The sequence below is a fragment of the Oncorhynchus clarkii genome, chromosome 2, assembly GCF_045791955.1.
Source record: "Oncorhynchus clarkii lewisi isolate Uvic-CL-2024 chromosome 2, UVic_Ocla_1.0, whole genome shotgun sequence".
Classification (NCBI taxonomy): domain Eukaryota; kingdom Metazoa; phylum Chordata; class Actinopteri; order Salmoniformes; family Salmonidae; genus Oncorhynchus; species Oncorhynchus clarkii.
In genome coordinates this window covers 43,024,170-43,049,850 of record NC_092148.1, presented here as the reverse complement: position 1 = coordinate 43,049,850, position 25,681 = coordinate 43,024,170, and the positions used below count along the sequence as shown (strand labels likewise).

Genomic DNA, 25,681 nt, shown 5'->3' with positions numbered 1-25,681 from the left:
ATAGGACAAGCAAGACATAGCATACAGAGCAACATAGGACAAGCAAGACGTAGCATACAGACAGAGCAACATAAAACAAAAAGCAGCAAGACAAAATTCATAAAAGCAACAAAGTGTTTCCACACCTCACAAGCTACAGACAACAGACAACATGGAAAGCGGCAACACACAGCTAGGGACCATGTTCACAAATCTGATTGACCTTTAGCCATGTCTTCAAGCATTTTGTGAAAGTGTGATATGTGGTGCAGTTATGTGTGTCTGATGGCAGTGTATTCCAGACATGGGAAGCTCTCACAGAGAATGCAGATTTACTAAAGGTGCTTTTCCTTAGGGGAACTATACAGTCACCTCTCATGGCAGACCTTGTGGATCTGCTGCCATATGTCTGGGTTTTTTGTTTAACAAAAATATTGAGTGGAGGGGGAGCCAGGCCATTAAGGATCTTGAATACAAGACATGCGTCTGTGTATTGCACAAGATTTTCCCAACTCAAGAGCTCATTCTCACGTATGTGTTTCTTTTGTCCAGGTGGGAAAGGGCAGTGTGGGTCTAGGGTGTTGATATGAGCCATGACCAGCCTTTTAAAGGACTTCATGGCTACCAATGTGAGTGCTACGGGGCGGTAATCTTTTAGGCAGGTTACCTTTGCTTTCTTTGGCACAGGGACTATGGTGGTCTGTTTGAAACATGAAGGTATTACAGACTCGGCCAGGGAGAGGTTGAAAATGTCAGTGAAAAAACTTGCCAGTGTGTCCACACATGCTTTGAGTACACGTCCTGGTAATCCATCTGTCCCTGTGGCTTTGTGAATGTTGGCCTGTTTAAAGGTCTTGCTCACATCATCTGCGGAGAGCGTAATCACACAGTCTTCTGGAACTGAGCTGGTGCTCTCGTGCATGCTTCAGTGTTGCTTGCCTCAGTGAGCATAAAAGGCATTTAGCTCGTCTGGTAGGTTGCATCACTGGGCAGCTCGTGGCTGGGTTTCCCTTTGTGGTTCGTAATAGTTTACAAGCCCTGCCACGTTCGAGTGTCAAGAGCCAGTGTAGTAGGATTCAGTCTTAGTCTTGTACTGACGCTTTTCCTATTTGATGGTTCTACTGAGGGCATAGTGGTATTTCTTTTACGTTACCAGATTAGTATCCCGCTCCTTGAAAGCGGCAGCTCTAGCCTTTACTTCGATGCAGATGTTGCCTGTAATCCATGGCTTCTGGTTGGGAAATGTATGTACGGTCACTGTGGGGACGACGTCGTCGATGGACTTATTAATGAAGCTGGTGACTGAGGTGGTACACTCAATGCCATTGGATGAATCCCAGAACATATTCCAGTCTGTGCTAGCACAACTGTCCTGAAGCGTAGCATCCGCTTCATATTACCAATTCCGTACTGAGTGAGTCACTGTTACTTCCTGCTTTAGTTTTTGCTTGTATTCAGGAATCAAGAGGATATAATTATGGTCATATTTGCCAAATGGAGGGCAAGGGAGAGCTTTGTATGCGTTTGTGTGTTGAGTAACGGTGGTCTAGAGTTTTTATTTTTTCTTTCCCCCTCTGGTTGCACATGTGACATTTTAGGTTAAAAGGATTTAAGTTTTTTGCCTGCAAGTCCCCGGCTTCTAGGAGCCCTGCTTCTGGAATAGCATTTTCTTGTTTGCTTATGGCCTTATACAGCTCATTGATTGCGTTCTTAGTGCCAGCATCGGTTTGTGGTGGTAAATAGACAGCTATGAATAATATACATGTGAACTTTCTTGTTAGATAATGTGTTCCACAGCTTATCATGAGGTATTCTACCTCAGGTGAGCAATACCTCAAGACTTTTTTAAATATTAGACATCACGCTCCAGCAGTTATTGACAAATAGACACACCCCTGCCCCACATTTTACCAGACTTAGCAGCTCTGTCCTGCCGAAACACGGATAAGCTAGCCTGCTCTATATAATCCCTGTCGTCGTTCGGGAAAGTGTCAGTGAAACATAAGAGATTACAGTTTTTAATGTCCCGTTGGTAGGATAGTTTCCAATGATTGCACATTGGCCAATAATACAGAGGGTAGTGGTGGTTTACTCATGCCGACAAATTCTCACAAGTCACCCAGATCTCTGCCTCCTGTGTTTTTGTCTTTTCTTCACGCGAATGAAGGGGATTTGGGCCTAGACTCCGGGAAGCAGTATACCCTTTGCGTTGGACTCATGAAATAAAAAATCTTCATCCAGTTCGAGGGGAGTAAATCTCTGTTCTGATGTCCAGAAGCTCTTTTCCGCCATAAGAGACGGTAGCAACATTATGTACAAAATGCGTTACAAACTATGTGAAAAAAACTAACAAAATAGCAAAGTTGGTTATATCACTCCCTGATCTGTTTCACCTGTCTTTGTGATTGTCTCCACCCCTCTCCAGGTGTCGCCCATTGTTCCCATTATCCCCTGTGTATTTATACCTGTGCTCTCTGTTTTTCTGTTGCCAGTTCGTTTTGTTTTGTCAAGCCTACCAGCATTTTCCCCTCTGTTTCTGTCTCTCGATTGTTCCTGTTTCCTAGTTATCCCGGTGTTGACCTTTTACGCCTGCCCCGAGCCGGGCTGCTGTCCTGTACCTTTGCCCAACTTATCCGGATTACTGACCTCTGAGCCTGCCTGCCGTCCTTTACCTTTGCCCCACCTATCTGGATTACTGACCCCTGCCTGCCCTTGACCTGTCCTTTGCCTGCCCCTTTTGGATTAATAAACTGTTACCTCGACATTGTCTGCATCTAGGTCTTACCTGAAATGTGTTAGGTTAGGAGCTTGTAAAACAGCAGCCATCCCCTGCAGCTCCATTATTATTCAACAACTGCGCTATGCATGGGGGCAGGTAGCATTCTCCTGGCATCCGCCAAACCCAGATTTGTCCATTGTCCTGCCAGATGGTGAAGCATGATTCATAACTCCAGAGAAATAATTTCCACTGTTTTAAGAGTCCAATTGTAGCGAGCTTTACACCACTCCAGCCGACGCTTGGCATGGTGATCTTAGACTTGTGTGCGGTTGCTCGGCCATGAAAACCCATTCCATTAAGCTCCCAACGAACAGTTCTTGTGCTTTCATTGCTTCCAGAGGCAGTTTTGAACTCGGTAGTGAGTGTTGCAACTGAGGACAGATGATTTTTATGTTCTATGCACTCAGTAGTGAATAGTGAAGACATCAAAACTATGTATGAAATAATGTAACTAAAAAAGTTCTAAACAAATGCAAACATTATTTTGAGATTCTTCTAAGTATCCAAACTTTGCATTGATTACAGCTTTGCACACTTGTCATTATCTTAACCAGCTTCATGGAATGCATTCCAATGAACAGGTGTGCCTTGTTAAGTTAATTTGTGGAATTTCTTTCCTTCTTAATGCATTTGAGCCAATCAGCTGTGTTGTGACAAGATAGGGGTGGTATACAGAAGATATGAAATTAGTTACAAAATGAATAGGAAATATAGTCAAGACATTTGACAAGGTTATAAATAATGATTTTTAATTGAAATAATAATTGTCCTTCAAACTTTGCTTTCATCAAAGAATCCTCCATTTGCAGCAATTACAGCCTGGCAGACCTTTGGCATTCTAGTTGTCAATTTGTTGAGGTAATCTGAAGAGATTTCACTTCATGCCTCCTGAAGCACTTCCCACAAATTGGATTGGCTTGATGGGCACTTCTTACGTAGCATAATGTCAAACTGCTCCCACAACAGCTCAATAGGGTGTCACGCAGAGCAGAACAGGTGAACCCAAACCAGGCATAACACGAAAACATGATCTAAGCATGAACAAACGGCTAAAAACGCAGACTGACCGAGCAGAGGTTACGATCTGGCTGCATGGAAGTGGCAGGGCTGAGTATTTGTGGAGGTCTTGACTATGGAAGAGGTTGCAGCTGATGGGGATCTGCTCTGCCTCCAGTACACCTGTCTCCACCCACACAATCACACACACACACAGGAGGAGAGAGCACTGGGGAAGTGGTGGCAGGTTAGGGATACACAGGATGAGAAGTAGAGGGCGTGGCAGGAGCAGATGTAAACATAGGGTTGAGATCCGGTGACTGTGCTGGCCACTCCATTACAGACAGAATACCAGCTGACTGCTTCTTCCCTAAATAGTTATTGCATAGTTTGGAGCTGTGCTTTGGGTCATTGTCCTGTTGTAGGAGGAAATTGGCTCCAATTATGCGCCTTCCACAGGGCATGGCGTTTGCAAATGATAGTGAGTGATAGCCTTCCTTCTTCAAGATCCCTTTTACCCTGTTCAAATCTCCCACTTTACCACCACCAAAGCACCCCCATAAAATCATATGGCCATAAAATTGCTTCCAACATGCTTGACAGATGGCGTCAAGCACGCCATCTTTTTTTTTTTTCTGCGTCTCACAAATGTTTTTCTTTGTGATCCCGAACACCTCAAACTTAGATTTGTCTGTCCATAACACTTTTTTCCAATCTTCCTCTGTCCAGTGTCTGTGTTCTTTTGACCATCTTAATCTTTTATTTTTATTGGCCAGTCTGAGATATGGCTTTTTCTTTGCAACTCTGCCTAGAAGGCCCACATCCCGGAGTCGCCTCTTCACTGTTGACTTTGAGACTGGTGTTTTGTGGGTGAAGCTGCCAGTTGAGGTTTTGTGAGGCTTCTGTTTCTCAAACTAGACACTCTAATGTACTTGTCCCCTTGCTCAGTTGTGCACCGGGGCCTCCCACTCCTCTTTCTATTCTGGTTAGAGCCAGTTTTCACTGTTCTGTGAAGAGAGTAGTACACAGCGTTGTACGAACACCTTCAGTTTATTGGCAATTTCTCACATGGAATAGCCTTCATTTCTCGGAACAAAAATTGTTTGACGAGTTGCAGAAGAAAGTACTTTGTTTCTGGCCATTTTGAGCCTGTAATCGAACCCATAAATGCTGATGCTCCAGATACTCAACTAGTCAAAAGAAGGACAACAGTTTTCAACTGTGCTAACATAATTGCAAAATGGTTTTCTAATGATGAATTTGCCTTTTAAAATGATACATTTGGATTAGCTAACACAACATGCCATTGGAACACAGGAGTGATGGTTGCTGATAATGGGCCTCTGTACGCCTATGTAGATATTTGATTAAAAATAATCAATTTCCAGCTACAATAGTCATTTACAACATTACCAATGGCTACACTGTATTTCTAATCTATTTGATGTTATTTTAATGGACCAAATGTTTTCTTTTCTTTCAATAACAAGGACATTTTTAAGTGACCCCCAAACCTTTGAACGGTAGTGTGTGTATATATATTTATATATTCTGGACTCTGGCATTGCTCGTCCTCATTTTTCTTAATTTCATTTGCATTTTTTTTTATTATTTGAGCATCGTTTTAGATCGCTGCACCTGCAGTAAAATCTGCAAATCTGTGCCCAATAAACTTTGATTTGATTTTGATTTCATCCAAAATAGGAGGAGACCAATTATAACTCAAAGATTTCCCTTTGTTATAATTGGCCATACTTAGAGAAAAGCAATCTGGGATCACAGAATCCAGGGAATCAGCAGTGTGTTGTTCAGTGTCTCCAAGGCAAAGGAGTGGATGTGGGAGAGAGGGAATGTAAGGTTTTTGATATATCGTTCGCTAAGCCTTTGGTATGATTAAAACCTCAGCTGGAACTGCAGACAAAATACTCAGTGAAGACAATACCAACATCAAATGAGTATAGGGATTGCTGCTACATGGTGGTGATGGGGGAGAAAGGCACTGCGATGAGTGATATGTCAATTCAGACAAGGGGAAATAAATAATAATAAGACTCTAAAACGCATATCCAGAGGCAAAATAATGAATCATCCTTGCAGAGGGTGTCTTGAATAAAGCATCTGTAGGATCTGAGTGAGAGGAGTTAGGAATACCAGACCGACTGAAGCACAACTTCTATTATACTCCACCACTATTAAACCTGCAACATTTTATTCAGTGGTATGTATTTAGGCCGGGATTATATATGACCGCACCGTTAGAGTCGATATCTGCAACGTTTACCTTGAATGCAATCTCCCCAAACACAGGAACATTGCCTTTTATTGTTGACAATGCACGATCGTATTGAATCCTGGCCTCAGTGTTAGGTCAGTGTTGTGTACACAGAGAGATAAAGAGAGATTTATACTGTAAGCAATGCTCTTGCTTTAGTAGAACGGATACCATCACCATATGATAGTATAAGAAGTCTTATACAGTGCCAGATCGAAGCACAGAATATGCTCCTGGCAATATTTCATCTGTTTTGTGGCCTATGGCACTTCAGAGATTTGTAGTATATAGGACATCAACACATGCTGTGTTCTGTAGTGCTGCTGCTGCTCAGAAGTTCAGTCAGTCTTGACCTAATTTCCCCATTCCCACTCACACCTAGCCCAGCCTCTATTACCATAGTCACAGCCTCACTGTAATCCGTATAACTTCACACTACATTCCTTTCCTGCATCATTTACACACCCCTGTCACTCACTCACTCAACTCCTACTGTATATACACCATATTAGCAGTACATACTGAAGTTATCATCTCCAACTCGTCTCCTCTCTCTGACACTGTTTTTGGCATTTCCAGTAGAACAAGGACACAGTCAAACTCTTTTCTTTTTTTTTCTCACATATCTCCATTGTGGTTTGGTAGTGAACACATTTACATACACCGGGATCAAATGAATATAACATAAATACAGCTAGCACACTGACTACTATACTGTTGATGTCTGCAATAGTCGGATTTGTAGGATTAAACCCCCTCTCTGCTTCTCTCTTCACAGAGCTGCGGTAGAGTGCTGAGTATAGTCTCTCTGGTGTTGAAGTCGTGAGTCCCTGGGCTCGTCCCAAATGGCCCTCTATTTAGGGAATAAAGGGACTAGGGTGTTCATGTGGCAGGCAATAGAACCTCTGCAGGCTTTGGCTGGCTGCTCCTCTGGGACCATATGGCCTGCCTGCTCCCTTGCTGTCTCTTTCATGCCTCAACACTGTCGAGGCGAGGGAAGGGGGGATTAAAATGTATCTGAGCCGGTCTCTTTCCCCCTGTCCTCTGCTTCCTGCGCAGTCAGGCCAGCAGGGTTAGGATGTGGGGCCTGCATCCACAGTCAGGAGATAGTTGAGGAGCGCTTGGCATGCTCTGACTGCTGCAGCAGAGAGGTAAGCTCCAAGATAACCAAGACCATACCGTAGATGAGAGAACTGTTTTGTCTTGGTGTTTGCAAAATAGAATTCATGAATCAAGCCTACATCTATCTAGATTAAATTAAGATTTGGGGTCTCTGGCCTACACACAATACCCCACAATGTCAAAGTGGAATTATGTTTTAGACATTTTTACTAATTTAATAAAAATAAAAAGCTTAAATGTCTTGAGTCAATAAGTATTCAACCCCTTTGTTATGTTAAGCCTAATACGTTCAGGGGTACAATGTGCTTAACAAGTCACATAAATTGCATGGACATGGTCTGTGTGCAAAAATAGTGTTTAATATTATGATTATGCCACATACTATGATCTGTAAGGTCCCTCAGTCGAGCAATGAATTTCAAACACCGGTTCAACCACGAAGACCAGGGAGGTTTTTCAAAGCAGACATTGAATATCCCTTTGAGCATGGGGAAGTTTTAAATTACTCTGTGGATGGTCTATCAATGCAACCCATCACTTGAAAGATACAGGTGTCCTTTCTAACTCAGTTGCCGGAGAGGAAGGAAACCGCTCAGGGATTAACACTATGAGGACAGTGGTGACTTTAAAACAGTTACAGAGTTTTTAATGGCTGTGATAGGAGAAAACTGAGAATGAGTCAACAAAATTGTAGTTACTCCACAATACTAACCTAATTGACAGAGTGAAAAGAAGAATAAAACTTATTTCAAAACACTAAAGGCACTACTACTTAAAAAAATGTGGCAAAGCAATTCAGTTTTTGTCCTGAATACAAAATGTTATGTTTGGGGCAAATCCAATACAACACATTAATTTGTTTTTTCAAGCATAGTGGTGGCTGCGTCATGTTATGGGTATACTTAATCGGAGGACTGGGGAGTTTCAGTATAAAGAAATGGAATGGAGCTAAGCACAGGCAAAATCCTAGAGGAAAACCTGGTTGTCTGCTTTCCACAAGACACTGCGATTAATTCGCCTTTCAGCAGGACAATAATCTAAAACACAAAGCTAAATCTACGCTGGAGTTGCTTACCAAGAAACAGTGAAAGTTCAAGAGTGGCCGAGTTACAGTTTTGACTTAAATCTACATGAAAATCTATGGCAAGACCAAAAAAGGGTTGTCTAGCAATGATCAACAACCAATTAGACAGAGCTTGAAGAATTCTGAAAATAATAAATGGCACAATCCAGGTATGGAAAGCTCTTAGAGAATTACTCAGAAAGACTCACAACTATATTCGCTGCCAAAGGCTCTCCTACAAAGTATTGACTCAGTGGTATGAATACTTATGTAAATGAGATTTCTGTATTTAATTTTCAATAAATGTACAAAAATGTCTAGAAACATGTTTTCACTTTGTCATTATGGGATATTGTGTGTAGATGGGTGAATTGAATCCATTTTGAATTCAGGCTGTAACACAACAATGTTTTATGAAAACTTTCTGAAAGCACTAGATCTATGAACAAAAATATAAACACTATTTCAAAGATTTGACTGTGTTACAGTTCATGAGGGAATCAGTCAATTTAAATAAATCAGGCCCTAACCTATGGATTTCATATGACTGGGAATACAGATATGCTGGTCACAGATACCTCAGGATCTCGTCGCTGTCACGACTTCCGCCGAGGTCGGGCCCTCTCCTTGTTCGGGCGGCGGTCGGTGTCGCCGGCCTTCTAGCCATCGCCGATCCACCTTTTAATTTTCAATTTTTTTTGTCTTGTCTTCCCACACACCTGGTTCCAATTCCATAATTACATGTGTATTTAATCCCCTGTTTCCCCCATGTCTTTGTCCGGAATTGTTTGTTGTAAGTGCTTATGCACGTTATGTCTGGCGTGCGAAGGGTTTTTGTCCCATATATATAGTTTTGTTCACAGTGATTTTGATTATGTTACAACGGCGCAGTTTAAGTCTTTGCTCTCCTGCGCCTGAGTTCTCTGCCGCCAGTACGCATTCCTTACAGTCACGGTATTTCTGTGATTTCAAATTTCATAAATAAAATGCAATTGTGTTCGTTGTCTGTAGCTTATGCCTGCCCAAACCATAACCCCAACGCCACCATGTGGCACTCTGTTCACAACATTGACATCAGCAAACCACTCACCCACACGACGCCATACACGTGGTCTGCGGTTGTGAGGCCGGTTGGACGTACTGCCAAATTCTTTAAAACAACATTGGTAGATGGTAGAAAAATGACCAATCAATAATCTGGCAAAAGCTCTGGTTGACATTCCTGCAGTCAGCATGCCAATTGCAGGCTCCCTGAACACTTGAGACATCTGTGGCAATGTGTTTTGTTACAAAACTGAACATTTTAAGTGTGTCCTTTTATGGTCCCCCGCACAAGGTGCACCTGTGTAATGATCATGCTGTTTAATATGATTCTTGATATGCCACACCTGTCAGGCTGATTAATTGTCTTGACAAAGGAGAAATGCTCACTAACTGCAATGTAAACACATTTTGTGCACAACATCTGAGAGAAATAAGCTTTTTGTGCATATGGAACATTTCTGGGATCTTTTATTTCAGCTCATGAACCATGGGACCAACACTTTACATTTTGCGCACCTTTTTTTGTTCAGTGTAATTACATGTTGAACCTATGAGCATGTTTTATGTGAATTTCATTTCATCCTGAGTGTTTTATTGGCTTTGAAAGTGGAAAAAGGATTAAACCTACATATCATTCTGATGAGTGGAGACTTGTCGGTGGTGTAGGCTACACAGACCTCGCCAAGCACAGGAACAAACCCACTGTGGATGTTGTCACAAACAGAGCAACCTGACGGTATACTGTTAAAACGCATATAATAATAAACCCACCACCCACCATACAGTTTATGAACTGTTGTAGCCACATCTCCATGTCCCAATGGGCCATGAAAAAGAAGAGGGAAGGAGTAACATACTGTAACACTGGTTATATTGGTGTCTGTCTCTGAACCACAAACAGATCTGTTGTAAAGCATTTACAATCTCTAGGTAGTGAAGTGGCTGGGCCTGGCAGGAATGTCTGTCTTGGCATGGGACGCTGTGCTGTTGTCCAGCATTTCCATGTGAGCAGGACGGAGTGCGTGTGTATGTGTTTGGGCACATGCCTGCTTGCATGCGTGTGTGTGTATGTGTAGATTGGGAATAGACTAGCATCCTGTTTAACACAGTCCACCACAGATCTTTGGAGCTTATTGGAGCTGTTTGTGACTGAGACTTATAAAAGTGTGTCTCAAACAATGTATAGTTGTGATTGCTAGGAATACAAATAAGATCATTTGTTCATACCTTTGAAACGAGGTCTAGTTACGGCCGCAACCAGACTAGATTGTGAACTACTCTTCTCAATCAATCAAATGTATTTAGAAAGCCCTTCTTACATCAGCTGATGTCACAAAGTGCTGTACAGAAACCCAGCCTACAACTCCAAGCAGCAAGCAATGCAGGTGTAGAAGCACGGTGGCTAGGAAAAACTCCCTAGAAAGGCCAGAACCTAGGAAGAAACCTAGAGAGGAACCAGGCTATGAGGGGTGGCCAGTCCTCTTCTGGCTGTGCCGGGTGGAGATTATAACAGAACATGGCCAAGATGTTCAATTCTTCATAGATGACCAGCAGGGTAAAATAATAATAATCACAGTGGTTGTAGAGGGTGCAACAGGTCAGCACCTCAGGAGTAAATGTCATTTGGCTTTTCATAGCCGATCATTCAGAGTATCTCAACCACTCCTTCTGTCTCTAGAGAGTTTAAATCAGCAGGTCTGGGACAAGGTAGCATATCCGGTGAACAGGTCAGGGTTCCATAACTGCAGGCAGAACAGTTAAAACTAGAGCAGCAGCACGGCCAGGTTGATTGGGGACAGCAAGGAGTCATCAGGCCAGGTTGTCCTGAGGCATTGTCCTAGGGCTCATGTCCTCTGAGAGAGGAAAAAAAGAGAATTAGAGAGAGCATACTTAAATTCACACAGGATAAGACAGGATAAATACTCCAGATATAACAGACTGACCCTAGCCCCCCGACACAAACTATTGCAGCATAAATACTGGGGGCTGAGACAGGAGGGGTCAGGAGACACTGTGGCCCCGTCCGAAGATACCCTGGACAGGGCCAAACAGGCAGGATATAACCACACCCACTTTGCCAAAGCACAGCCCCCACACCACTAGAGGGATATCTTCAACCACCAACTTACCATCCTGAGACAAGGCCGAGTATAGCCCACGAAGATCTCTGACATGGCACGAACCCGGGGGGGGGGGGGGGGCAACCCGGACAGGAAGATCACATCATTGACTCAACCCACTCAAGTGACACACCCCTCCTAGGGACGGCATGAAAGAGCACCAGTAATCCAGTGACTCAGCCCCTGTAATAGGGTTAGAGGCAGAGAATCCCAGTGGAAAGAGGGGAACCGGCCAGGCAGAGACAGCACTCAATCATATGACCCACTGAAGAGATGAGTCTTCAGTAAAGACTTAAAGGTTGAGACCGAGTTTGCGTCTCTCACATGGGTAGGCAGACCATTCCAAAAAAATGGAGCTCTATAGGAGAAAGCCCCGTCTCCAGCTGTTTGCTTAGAAATTCTAAGGACATTTAGGAGGCCTGCGTCTTGTGACCGTAGCGTATGTGTAGGTATGTACGGCAGGACCAAATCGGAAAGACCGGTAGGAGCAAGCCCATGTAATGCTTTGTAGGTAAGCAGTAAAACCTTGAAATCAGCCCTTGCCTTGACAGGAAGCCAGTGTAGGGAGGCTAGCACTGGAGTAATATGATCACATTTTTTTGGTCTAGTCAGGATTCTAGCAGCCGTATTTAGAACTAACTGAAGTTTATTTAGTGCTTTATCCGGGTAGCCAGAAAGTAGAGCATTGCAGTAGTCTAACCTAGAAGTAACAAAAGCATGGATTAATTTTTCTGCATAATTTTTGGACAGAAAGTTTCTGATTTTTGCAATGTTACGTAGATGGAAAAAAGCTGTCCTTGAAACAGTTTTGATATGTTCGTCAAAAGAGAGATCAGGGTCCAGAGTAACGCCGAGGTCCTTCACAGTTTTATTTGAGACGACTGTACAACCATTAAGATTAATTGTCAGATTCAACAGAAGATCTCTTTGATTCTTGGGACCTAGAACAAGCATTAAAAGTAGAAAGTAGAAAGTTTGCAGCCATCCACTTCTTTATGTCTGAAACACAGGCTTCTAGCGAGGGCAATTTTGGGGCTTCACCATGTTTCATTGAAATGTACAGCTGTGTGTCATCCGCATAGCAGTGAAAGTTAACATTATATTTTCGAATGACATCCCCAAGTGGTAAAATATATAGTGAAAACAATAGTGGTCCTAAAACGGAACCTTGAGGAACACCGACATTTACAGTTGATTTGTCAGAGGACAAACCATTCACAGAGACAAACTGATATCTTTCCGACAGATAAGATCTAAACCAGGCCAGAACTTGTCCGTGTAGACCAATTTGGGTTTCCAATCTCTCCAAAAGAATGTGGTGATTGATGGTATCAAAAGCAGCACTAAGGTCTAGGAGCACAAGGACAGATGCAGAACCTCGGTCTGATGCCATTTAAAAGGTAATTTACCACCTTCACAAGTGCAGTCTCAGTGCTATGATGGGGTCTAAAACCAGACTGAAGCATTTCGTATACATTGTTTGTCTTCAGGAAGGCAGTGAGATGCTGCGCAACAGGTCTGAGAATACCTGGTCAACGTTTCTTCTGAGAGCTAACATAGACATCTTAGAAGTCTATTATAGAAGTCTTAGAATACCTGGTCAGTGTTTCTTCTCAGAGCTAACAGACATCTTAGAAGTGTTATATAGACGTCTGAGAATACCTGGTCAGCGTTTCTTCTGAGAGCAAACATAGACGTCTGAGAGGAAATTTAGAAGTCAAATGTTACTGCATGAAGTGAGGGAGAAAGGGACAGTCAGCTTTGAGATGGAAAGTTTAAAACATGATTTAACTTAAGGTTTCAGGTCAGTGAATGAGATCAATATGAGTGAGAGAGTTCCCAGGGGAGAGGGATGATGATGGGAACCCAGTGTGTGTGTGTGTACGTGTGTCTGATGGTGCTCGGGTGTCTCATTACAAAATGAAGGGTGATAAAATGAGGTGACATATGTAAGCTCTTTGTGAAAGTGCCATCTCAGGAATGTTATCTTTTGTGGTATCTTTCTAACTTCAGTACATCAAAAGTGGTTTTGAATAATGCAAGCTGCACTGTTCACTGTATTATGTACTGTATGAGTTTATGACTTAGCTTAGCACATGTATGCTGTAAAGCACTTCTAATGATTTTCTCCCTCTCTCTCTCTCTCTCGCTCTCTCTCTGTACAGCGTTGCTGATTGGGTCGGGGTGTGCGCTCTACCCTCTAGGTTGGGACAGTGACGAAGTTCGACAGACCTGCAGCAATAGATCCAACCAGTTTGAGCTTGGTATGGGTCAAACATCCACACAAGAACACCATCATATTCAAGGCACAAGTTGATAATCAACAAGTCATTCAAATTGGTCACAGCTCATATTATGGTATGTTGGCTCAGATTCAAATTCGCTGTGTGTGTGTCTGTGTCTGCGTCCAGGTTCTTGTGAGATTGGCTGGGCGTTCTACTGTACCGGAGCAGGGGCATCAGCAGCCATGATGTTATGCACCTGGATGGCCTGCTTCGCTGGTAAGAGACAGAAGCAGTACCCCTACTGATGTCATCAGTGCAGGACAGCCACAGAGACCATGATGTTATGCACCTGGATGGCCTGCTTCGCTGGGAAGAGACGGAAGCAGTACCCCTACTGATGTCATCAAGGCGGGACAGCCACAGAGACCATGATGACCACCTCCCCCAACACCCGTCATCACTGGCAATTGAAGAGACTCAGAGCAAAGGATAATATCAGGGGGACAGTGTCTATGGGCGCATTCGACATTGCAGCTGACTTTAAAGGCGAGTCGAGACTGATCTACAAATCACCATCATAAATAACTACTCAATATTATTTGTAGATCAGTCAGTCAGTCACAATTTACCCATGGAACATCACAATTTTGATGCTCTTGAACACGGCCTGTAATGCCATAGGCTAGTTATGCACTCTGTCATCATAATTGAAGCAGAGCGGACTACCTTGTGGTGCATTTGGTACTGAGGCAGAAAATAATACAACACAACACAATACATTCGCAATTACACTCCATTGTCCAACAGAGCATTTCAAAAGAGTGTAGTCTACATACTTTGTATTCATTGACAGCAAGAACAACATCTGTTTCTATCTCTATTTTCCTTGGGTTGTATGGTTGCTTCTCTATTTCGCCTCCTATTCTATTCTGTCATGTCTATGTACTATAACTTTGTGGTAACTGAAGTAGTGGCACAACCAGTGGTAAAGATATATTAAATTACTATACTTTTGATGTTACTTTTATTGTATTTTACATCCTGTATTTAATAAATATGTTATGTACCCCCACATTGGCCTAGTATTGCCTTAAAGACCCGTAAAAAGCTCATTCTCATGGCGTCGATATGAGTCCGAAACATTTATTGTAGCGTCAAAATGTACTACCAAGTGTAAATTGGATAATTTTGGTCATAAAGTCAGTCTTGTCCAAAAGGTTGATTTGCAAGATTATAGGAAAGCTTGTATGTCACATAATGAAGGGTACCGTAAGAGTTTTCCTTGGGTTGGGTTTATTTAAATCCTGCCCACAGCTGGCAGCACCCAAGTAATCATCAATTTGGAGCGCAATGTTCAATTTGGTTTGACATTCAATATCCCTATGGAGCTGGTTAGGGACCATTAGTAAATGACACAATGTACCTGGGACAATATTTTAAAAGGTCAAAAGCTCCAAATTTCAATTACTTAAAAATCTCAAACCAACTATAAATTGGAGAAATTCATATACAAATATTGAAAGCTAAAATATGTGCAACATGACAATATTGAACCATACGTTGTGTCATTTATTTGTCCCTAACTAGAGCCAGAGATAGGCTATCCAATGTCAAACAATGTCAAACAAACTTTGTCACTGTGTTACAACAGTGAGCTAGCTAATTGGTGAAATAAGTTTGCTTGCACTAGCTAGCCTAGACTTCAAGACTCGAGACCTGGTTCGACTGTTTCAAGTTATCTAGAAGGTTGAGTGACTGTGTACTGTTGTGGCAGAGTGATTATACACACATGAGACACCCACGTTAAACCACCACTCCAAAACAAATCTTGTTTGGCTTCAGTCATGACTGCTGCATTTATTAATGTCCAAGCCGAATAACGAGGCCAAAAGTTCAGCACCCCTTTAAATATATAAACCCTTACTGGTATCTTGCAATCATTTTGAACTGTTATCATGTCAGTAACTATTTACAGTATAGCTATAAAACAGGGAATGTTAAAGTCCCTGAATGTATGTCTGACATATGTTTGTGTTTTTGTGTGTGTATGATGTACAATATATTGTATTGTATAACATTACATTTGAATGAAACACAATAGATTTGACCCTGTAAATAAATTGTTACTTTAAAGTCTTAATAAATATTCACAAACCTTTCAGAAGTGGAGAAGTTCTAAAGCTGTAGCTCCACTTAATCTGAATTGAAGCACTTGGCATGAGACTATTGGTCTTTCTTGAAGCCTTAACAGCAATTTGTTTCTCATCTGTTCAGATTATTGGTGAATCAATTAAATGTATTTATAAAGCCCTGTTTGCATCAGCTGATGTCACAAAGTGCTGTACAGAAACCCAGCCTAAAACCCCAAACAGCAATTAATGCAGGTGTAGAAGCACGGTGGCTGGGGAAAACTCCCTAGAAAGGAACCAGGCTATGAGGGGTGGCCAGTCCTCTTCTGGCTGTGCCGGGTGGAGATTATAACAGAACATGGCTAAGATGTTAAAATGTTCATAAATTACCAGCAGGGTCAAATAATAATAATCACAGTGGTTGTAGAGGGTGCAACAGGTCAGCACTTCAGGAGTAAATGTCAGTTGGCTTTTCATAGCCAATCATTCAGAGTATCTCTACTGCTCCTGCTGTCTCTGAGTTGATATGCTTGGTTAATCTGTGTTAAAACCATCTGTCGTGTTTATCTTTATTGATGGTCAGCTCAAACAACATGAACTGGCTGTTATTTGGGCTTTAAAACCCATCAGGATTGACTATGAACAGAACAGCAAGGAGGGAGGGGAGTTAACCTGTCAACAGATGCTGCTGGAGGTAAATCATTAGTAAGGATTAACACACATGCACGCATGCACACACACCAATTCCAAATGTCATTGGTCCACTGCCAGACCATTAAGACATCTGCATGCTTCCCATCCGAAACAGGTAGGAACAGTTCATGCATATATTATGACAACATTTTGGGACGTTTTAGTTCATTTGGTCTTCGGCAAGTTTTTTTTGTTTGTGCACACCTCAAAAATTCTCGAGGCAAACCAAAGTCTACACCCCTTCCTTGGTGATTGGTCAACAGTAGGGATTCTTCAATAGTAGGAATTGTTCAATTAAGAGAAATACTGCACCAAGATCTCTGTACACCGCTTCGGACAGAGAGGGCAAAGATATGAACGCCCAATCGTTGGCAGATTTGCTTCCTTTAAAGATAAAATAATGGTTAAAAGCCTGGGTAAAATATTTGCTGGGACCAAAATCGGCACGGGTGATCAGTTCCCAAAGGAAATTGCAGAACGGCGTAAAGTTCTGTATCCAATTTTCAAAGAAAATAGATTAAAAGAGAAACAAGTAGCTCTCGTCGTCAATAAACTATATATTGATAACCAGTTGTTCAGAGACACAAAGACTACTCCACGGCTATTTTAAAAATTACAATGTCCTCATAGACGAGGAAAATAATGAAACACAATTTTAGCCCGGTTATGGATTGTAACAATACAATAAGAAATATAGCTTTTCTATATATCTACAAATACACTGCTCAAAAAAATTAAGGGAACACTAAAATAACACATCCTAGATCTGAATGAATGAAATATTCTTATTAAATACTTTTTTCTTTACATAGTTGAATGTGCTGACAACAAAGACACAAAAATTATCAATGGAAATCAAATTTATCAACCCATTGAGGTCTGGATTTGGAGTCACACTCAAAATTAAAGTGGAAAACCACACTACAGGCTGATCCAACTTTGATGTAATGTCCTTAAAACAAGTCAAAATGAGGCTCAGTAGTGTGTGTGGCCTTCACGTGCCTGTATGACCTCCCTACAATGCCTGGGCATGCTCCTGATGAGGTGGCAGATGGTCTCCTGAGGGTTCTCCTCCCAGACCTGGACTAAAGCATCCGCCAACTCCTGGACAGTCTGTGGTTCAACGTGGCGTTGGTGGAGACATGATGTCCCAGATGTGCTCAATTGGATTCAGGTCTGGGGAACGGGCGGGCCAGTCCATAGCATCAATGCCTTGGCGGAGGCTTAATCTAGCTAGTCGTCTTGACTACTTTCTTATGCCATTCTCTCTGGCACCAAAAGTTTAAAAAGTGTTGATAGGGGACAGAATGCGGTTGGATCATCACGTAATTGGCATATACAGTGCCTTGCGAAAGTATTCGACCCCTTTGAACTTTGCGACCTTTTGCCACATTTCAGGTTTCAAACATAAAGATATAAAACTGTATTTTTTTGTGAAGAATCAACAACAAGTGGGACACAATCATGAAGTGGAACGACATTTATTGGATATTTCAAACTTTTTTAACAAATCAAAAACTGAAAAATTGGGCGTGCAAAATTATGATTCACCGAATGATATTTTGAAAGAGGTAGTAAATTACTTTAAGAAGATGTTTTCATTTCAGTCTCCTCCATCTCCACTAACTGAAATTAATTGTATGGATTTTTTTCCTAATAATAATGTAAAATTAACATCTGTACGGAAAGACTCATGTGAAGACAAAATTACAGAGGAGGGACTTCTTGATGCAATTGGGGCCTTTAAGGATGGGACAACTCCAGGGCTGGATGGCATACCAGTGGAAGTATACAAAACCTTTTTTATATACTCAGAGGACTATTATTAGCATGTTTTAACCACTCCTATATAAATGGTAGATTATCAGACACGCAACAAGGTCTGATATCATTATTACTGAAACAGGACCCAAATGAAATATATAAAGATCCAGTCCATTTAAAAAATTGGAGACCTCTTACACTTCAGTGTTGTGATGCAAAAATCCTAGCAAAATGCTTGGCGCATAGAATTAAAAAAGTATTGTCAGATATTATTAATCCTAATCAGACAGGTTTTTTACATGGACGATACATTGGAGATAATATAAGACAAGTACTGGAAACAATAGAATACTATGAAATATCGGGGACACCAGGCCTGGGGTACATAGCTGATTTTGAAAAGGCTTTTGATAAAGTATGACTGGAGTTTATATATAAATGCCTAGAATATTTTAATTATGGGGAATTGCTTATAAAATGGGTTAAAATTATGTATAGCAAACCTAGGTGTAAAACTGTAAATAATGGCTACATCTCAAGTTTTAAACTATCTAGAGGAGTATAACAAGGTTGTCCACTGTCGGCATATCTATTTATTATTGCCATCGAAATGTTAGCTGTTAAAATTAGATTCAAACTCAGTGCCTCTTTGCTTGATATCATGGGAAAATCAAAAGAAATCAGCCATGACCTCAGAAAAGAAACGTCGACCTCCGCAAGTCTGGTTCATCCTTGGGAGCAATTTCCAAACGCCTGAAGGTACCATGTTCATCTGTACAAACAATGGTACGCAAGTATAAACACCATGGACCACGCAGCCGTCATACCGCTCAGGAAGGAGACACATTCTGTCTCCTAGAGATGAACATACTTTTGTGCGAAAAGTGCAAATCAATCCCAGAACAACAGCAAAGGACCGGGTGAAGATGCTGGAGGAAACAGGTACAAAAGTATCTATATCCACAGTGAAACGAGTCCTATATCGACATAACCTGAAAGGCCGCTCAGCAAGGAAGAAGCCACTGCTCCAAAACCGCCATATAACAGCCAGACTACGGTTTGCAACTGCACATGGGGACAAAGATCATACTTTTTTGAGAAATGTCCTCTGGTCTGATCAAAGAAAAATGGAACCGTTTGGCCATAATGGCCATTGTTATGTTTGGAGGAAAAAGGGGGAGGCTTGCAAGCCGAAGAACACCATCCCATCCGTGAAGCACGGGGGTGGTAGCATCATGTTGTTGGGGTGCTTTGCTGCAGGATGGACTGGTGCACTTCACAAAATAGATGGCTTCATGAGGAAGGAAAAGGTTGTGGATATATTGAAGTAACATCTCAAGTCATCAGTCAGGAAGTTAAAGCTTGGTCGCAAATAGGTCTTCCAAATGGACAATGACCCCAAGCATACTTCCAAAGTTATAGCAAAATGGCTTAAGGACAACAAAGTCAGGGCATTGGAGTGGCCATTTTGGGAGAAATTAGGTACATATATGGATAAGCATAAATATACTGTAGCGCTATAAATGTATGTGCCATTTTGGTAAAATACATTGTCTATTGTATAGGAGAGGAGAACAGAGGAGGACATAGATGTATAGTCTCCTGATCCCAGATAACACACATACAAAGGAACACATTAAGCTAAGTGCAGGGACAAAGCAAGAGTCTTGTCATCATTATAATCTGACGGAAAGCAGATATGGGCGTTATTGGGCTGAACAAGCAGGATGCACGAATTGGGATGTAACTTCATTTGCATATGGGAGGGACTTATGTGGTATGTGTATAACTCAGAGCGAGTGCTCTGAAAAAGGGTGTGTGTTCCCGCGGACCACTCCGGCTTGAGATACCTTTTTATTAAAAGCCTATTGATTTTCACAAAGTTCTTGATCGCGTCATATTTGAACCGATTTTCCACGACACCATCAAAGCCCTGACCTCAATCCTATAGAACATTTGTGGGCAGAACTGAAAAAGCGTGCGAGAGGAAAGGAGGCCTACAACCTGACTCAATAATAATTAATAATTTCCATTAAAAACATAGTCGAAATGAGTTGCAAAATGAAAAGGAAATATAGTCAAGATGTTGACAAGGTTATAAATAATGATTTTCATTGAAATAATAATTGTGTCCTTAACTTTGCTTTCGTCAAAGAATCCTCCATTTGCAGCAATTACAGCCCTGCAGACCTTTGGCATTCTAGTTGTCAATTTGTTGAGGTAATCTAAAGAGATTTCACCCCATGCTTCCTGAAGCACCTCCCACAAATTGGATTGGCTTGATGGGCACTTCTTACGTAGCATACGGTCAAGCTGCTCCCACAACAGCTCAATAGGGTTGAGATCCGATGATTGTGCTGGCCACTCCATTATAGACAGAATACCAGCTGACTGCTTCTTCCCTAAATAGTTATTGCATAGTTTGGAGCTGTTCTTTGGGTCATTGTCCTGTTGTAGGAGTAAATTGGCTCCAATTAAGCGCCGTCCACAGGGTATGGCATTGCGTTGCAAAATGGAATGATAACCTTCCTTCCTCAAGATCCATTTTACCCTGTACAAATATCCCACCACCTTAGCACCCCCAGACCATCACATAGCCTCCACCATGCTTGACAGAATGTGTCAAGCACTCCTCCGGCATATTTTCATTTTTTCTGCGTCTCAAGAATGTTCTTCTTTGCGATCCGATCACCTCAAACTTAGATTTGTTTGTCCATAACACCTTTTTCCAATCTTTTTGTCATGTTGGCATGTTTTGTCATTTGGCACGTTTCCTTCCTTGGGAAGTGTTTGCCCAGAACTCTACGTCACTCCTCACTGAGTTGACCCCCTTCCAGTGTGTTTTGGGCCAGGCCGGGGTCCACAAAATAAAAATACCTTGTCTATTCAGAAATCCAATCAGTTTTGTACATTGATCTAACATCATCACATGGATTTGTTTTGTTGAAAATACGTGGACATTTTTTTATTTAACCAGTGGGAGGCTTGGTCCCCAGAAAAGTCGAAGAGGAACTCTTCATTGAGACAATGATGAAAAAGCAATCCGTGGGCGAGTTGTAGTGGATATTATAAAATAAGTATCTGCTGGAGTCCAAGTCAAAGTGGGAGGGGGGTGTACTGTCACATCTGCTCCTGCTCCTCCCCCCCGTGTACAACGTCGCCAAAGTACTAACCACCGGTCCTTGGATAAATCAGTACACACACCTGTTAATCATTATGATTCACACCTGGACTCCATTTCCTCCCCTTTTTTGTCACTCTCCCATGTTCACTCACCAGTTGGTATTGTTCTTGTGTATTGGCATTCTGCCTTATGTTAGTGTCGTGTTCTTAGTTATGTTTAATCAAAATGTTTCACCTGCACGTGCTTCCGACTCACCGCCCGCCCCATCATTACACTTCCTCTGTCCAGTGTCTGTTCTTTTGCCCATCTTAATAGTTTATTTTTATTGGCCAGTCTGAGATAGCTTTTTCTTTGCTACTCTGCCTAAAAGGCCAGCATCCCGGAGTCGCCTCTTCACTATTGAGACTGGTGTTTTGGGGGTACTATTTAATGAAGCTGCCAGTTAAGGACTTGTGAGGCATTCTCAAACTAGACATTCTAATGTACTTGTCCTCTTGCTCAGTTGTGCACCGGGGCCTCCCATTCTTTCTATTATTGTTAGAGCAAGTTTGCACTGTTCTGTGTAGTACACGGCTTTGTACGAGGTCTTCAATTTCTTGGCAATTTCTCGCATGGAATAGCCTTCATTTCTCAGAACAAGAATAGACTGATGAGTTTCAGAAGAAAGTTCTTTGCTTCTGGCTATTTTGAGCCTGTAATCGAACCTACAAATGCTGATGCTCCAGTTACTCAAGAAGGCGAGTTTAATTGCTTTAATCAGGCCAACAATTTAACTGTGCTAACATAATTGCAAAAGGGTATTCTAATGATAAATGTGCATTTTAAAATGATGAACTTGGATTAGCTAACAACGTACTATTGGAACACAGGAGTGATGGTTGCTGATGCCTCTGTACACCTATGTAGATATTCCATAAAAAATCTGCCATTTCCAGCTACAATATCCATTTACAACATACCAGTTCCCTTCCCCCTCCCACCTGCCTCCATTTTTGGGGTTGGTTGTAATCTTGGATTGAGCAGAGCTTCCCATACAATTCCAATAACTCCATGAAAGACAACTCTTCCATTCCAATATAATTTAAAAACAAAATATCATTTTCAAACATTTATCAACCAGCACATTTGAGTTCAACCATAGAACAAATATTATATTTTATTGTGGATGAAAATGTAACCAGCTCTGCAATGCTTGTTTGAAAAAGAGAGATACTTTGAACAAGGTTTAATTTTCAATGAATCAAAACTGAGACATGACAATCTGCACAAAAGGCAAAAAGGCCATATTGAGACAATGGATGAGCTTTTCTGCAGAACAATTTTGGGTTCAAGTAAAACTTTTGTATAAGTGAAGCTTTTAGAGAGGTTTAGTGCTTTTATATTTAATAATCTCAACCCACCCAGTTCATATTCATTATATAAATAGGCACACTTATCACAATTAGGTTTTGGTCTTGAGGCCAGAAACAAATTCTAGATCTTCAATGAGACATTGCAGGGATCTAGCTTGTGGACTTAATATAAAACTTCAGTCAACGGCATACATGGACACCTTAGTTTTTAAGCCTTGGATTTCTAATCCTCTAATGTTGTTATTTGATCTGATTTTAATACCAAGCATTTCGATGGCCATAACAAATAGATATGATTACAGCGGACACCCTTGTTTTACTCCTCTTCAGAGTTCAACTAAGAAGTAGCCGCTATTTACTATTTTTCACCTGGGGTTGCTATACATTACTTTTACCCATTGAAGAGACTCACTGAAATGTAAAATATCCAGGAATTTATACATGAGCTGCTATCATTTCATCCTCTTCCATTGTTGTTAGCTACCTACCTACAAATGCATTTGGAGTTTGTTTTTTACAATGATGAATACATCAAGATAGGTAGCTAATATGAAGTTAGGTAGCTGGTCATATTTAATTCACTTAGCTAGCTAGAGTGAGGGTGGGGCCCAATTGGCCCAGCGTCGTCTGGTAGGGGAAGGTTTGGCCTGGGTATGCCATCATTGTAAAATAAGAATTTGTTCTAAACTGACTTGACTAGTTAAATAAAGGTTAAATAAAAAATACAATAAAATATATACTGTATGTCAAATTGGCTGGATAGCTATGTTAGTCACTCGTTTGAGTTAGCCTGCACTGTAGCTAGTTAGCTAATAATACAGCGTTATTATTATAATTTTTAAAATTTTAAATACTTGAACAGGATCTCCCAGTGATGTGGACGATTGGAAAAGAGCAGCAAAATTGTCACCAGAGCAGTTTAGAGCATATTCTTATTTACCTGTGAATAAATTCCCGAAATAGAGAATGGATTAAACTATTTACCAATTTAACTTCACTAGGGTATGTGGGACGCTAGCGTCCCACCTCAACAACAGCCAGTGAAACTGCAGGGCGCCAAATTAAAAACAACAGAAATCCCATAATTAAAAATCAAACGTAACAAGTATTTTACACCATTTTAAAGATACACTTGTTGTAAATCCAGCCACAGTGTCCGATTTCAAAAAGGCTTTATGACGAAAGCACACCAAACGATTGTTAGATCAGAGCCAAGTCACAGAAAAACACAGCCATTTTTCCAGCCAAAGAGAGGAGCCACAAAAAGCAGAAATAGAGATAAAATGAATCACTAACCTTTGATGATCTTCATCAGATGACACTCATAAGACTTCATATTACACAATACATGTATGTTTTGTTCGGTAAAGTTCATATTTATATCCAAAAATCTGAGTTTACATTGGCGCGTTATGTTCAGTAGTTCCAAAACATCCGGTGATTTTGCAGAAATCAATTTACAGAAATACTCATAATAAACATTGCTAAAAGATACAAGTGTTATGCATGGAATTTTAGATCCACTTCTCCTTAATGCAACCGTTGTGTCAGATTTCAAAAAACTTTACGGAAAAAGCACACCATGCAATAGTCTGAGTACAGCGCTCAGAGACCAAAACAACTCAAACAGATATCCGCCATGTTGTGTAGTCAACAGAAGTCATAAATAGCATTATAAATATTCACTTACCTTTGATGATCTTCATCATAATGCACTCCCAGGAATCCCAGTTCCACAATAAATGTTTGATTTGTTCGACAAAGTCCACCTCCTTTTTGTTCGCGCGTTTAGCCCAGTAATCAAAATTTATGAGGCACGATCACTAGGTGCAGACGAAAAGTCAAAAAGTTCCGTTACAGTCCGTAGAAACATGTCATACCATGTATAGAATCAATCTTTAGGATGTTTTTAACATAAATCTTCAATAATGTTCCAACCGGAGAGCTCCGTTGTCTGTGGAACTGCAATGGAACGCAAGCTAACTATCACGTGAACGCACATGGTCAGCTCATGCCTCTCTAGCAGACCTCTGACTCCTTCCCCTCTCATTCGCCCCCACTTCACAGTAGAAGCCTCAAACAAGGTTCTAAAGACTGTTGACATCTAGTGGAAGCCTTAGGAAGTGTACTATGACCCCATAGACACCGTGGGGTCTATAGGAATAGGAAAAGAGTTGAAAAACTACAAACCTCAGATTTCCCACTTCCTGGTTGGATTTTTTGCCTGCCATATGAGTTCTGTTATACTCACAGACATCACTCAAACAGTTTTAGAAACTTCCGAGTATTTTCCATCCAAATATACTAATTATATGTATATTCTGGCTTTTATGGCTGAGTAGCAGGCAGTTTAATTTGGGCACGCTTTTCCTCCAAAATTCCCAATGCTGCCCCCTACCCTAGAGAAGTTAATAAAAATACCTTCATACAAACTTGCCATGCTGAATTCTTGATGCTTAATCGAACTGCTTCTATATGCTGGACATATTTTGCCAGCACGCTGGGTGGCCAAAGCGGCACATGGCAATTTACTGTGTGCTAGTGTACATAAGCCATAAGGTCCATTTCCACCCCCGTGAAAATCGAATTAGCATTAAAAAAATCCCCGTAAAAACCTGTCAGTTTAATCTTTTTTTTTTTTGCGTTAGATGCGTCTCAATCCACCGCATCTGCCAATGTCGCACTTGTTGCGTCCCCCTATGTCATATCAGCGGTGAAAGGTGACAGAGCTGGAGGAGTGTTTGTCAGACAATGAGATATCCCAATAATTGGTCTTCTGACAAAATCTGTAGCGTCCTAACAGTTTGGCTAACACACTATTATGACCTCTTTATGGAAAGATGAGACTCCATGAACACGATGTTGTTCTGTTTTGTTCTGCGACCCCTACAAGTGTCTTGATACAGACGATCTGCCAACATCTATCTGTAGCGTCCGAAGAGTTTTGGCTACACAATAATATAATGCCCACAGGCCTCGCAAGAATCGTCTGAATGTCCGCAGGTACCAGTTGAAAACT

The 25,681-nt window shown here is 41.3% G+C and overlaps 1 protein-coding gene across 1 annotated transcript in view; it reads left to right on the top strand.

The window, feature by feature from the left end:
• The window catches only part of LOC139368133 (LHFPL tetraspan subfamily member 6 protein-like), a 33,277-nt gene extending 17,461 nt beyond the window's left edge, over window positions 1–15,816 (top strand). The window contains exons 3-4 of the mRNA XM_071106722.1: window positions 13,541–13,639; window positions 13,787–15,816. Of these exons, the coding sequence (XP_070962823.1) occupies window positions 13,541–13,639; window positions 13,787–13,905 (218 nt within the window). The 3' untranslated portion in view covers window positions 13,906–15,816. The remainder of the gene's footprint in view (window positions 1–13,540; window positions 13,640–13,786) is intronic.
• The last annotated feature ends 9,865 nt before the right edge of the window (window positions 15,817–25,681 follow it).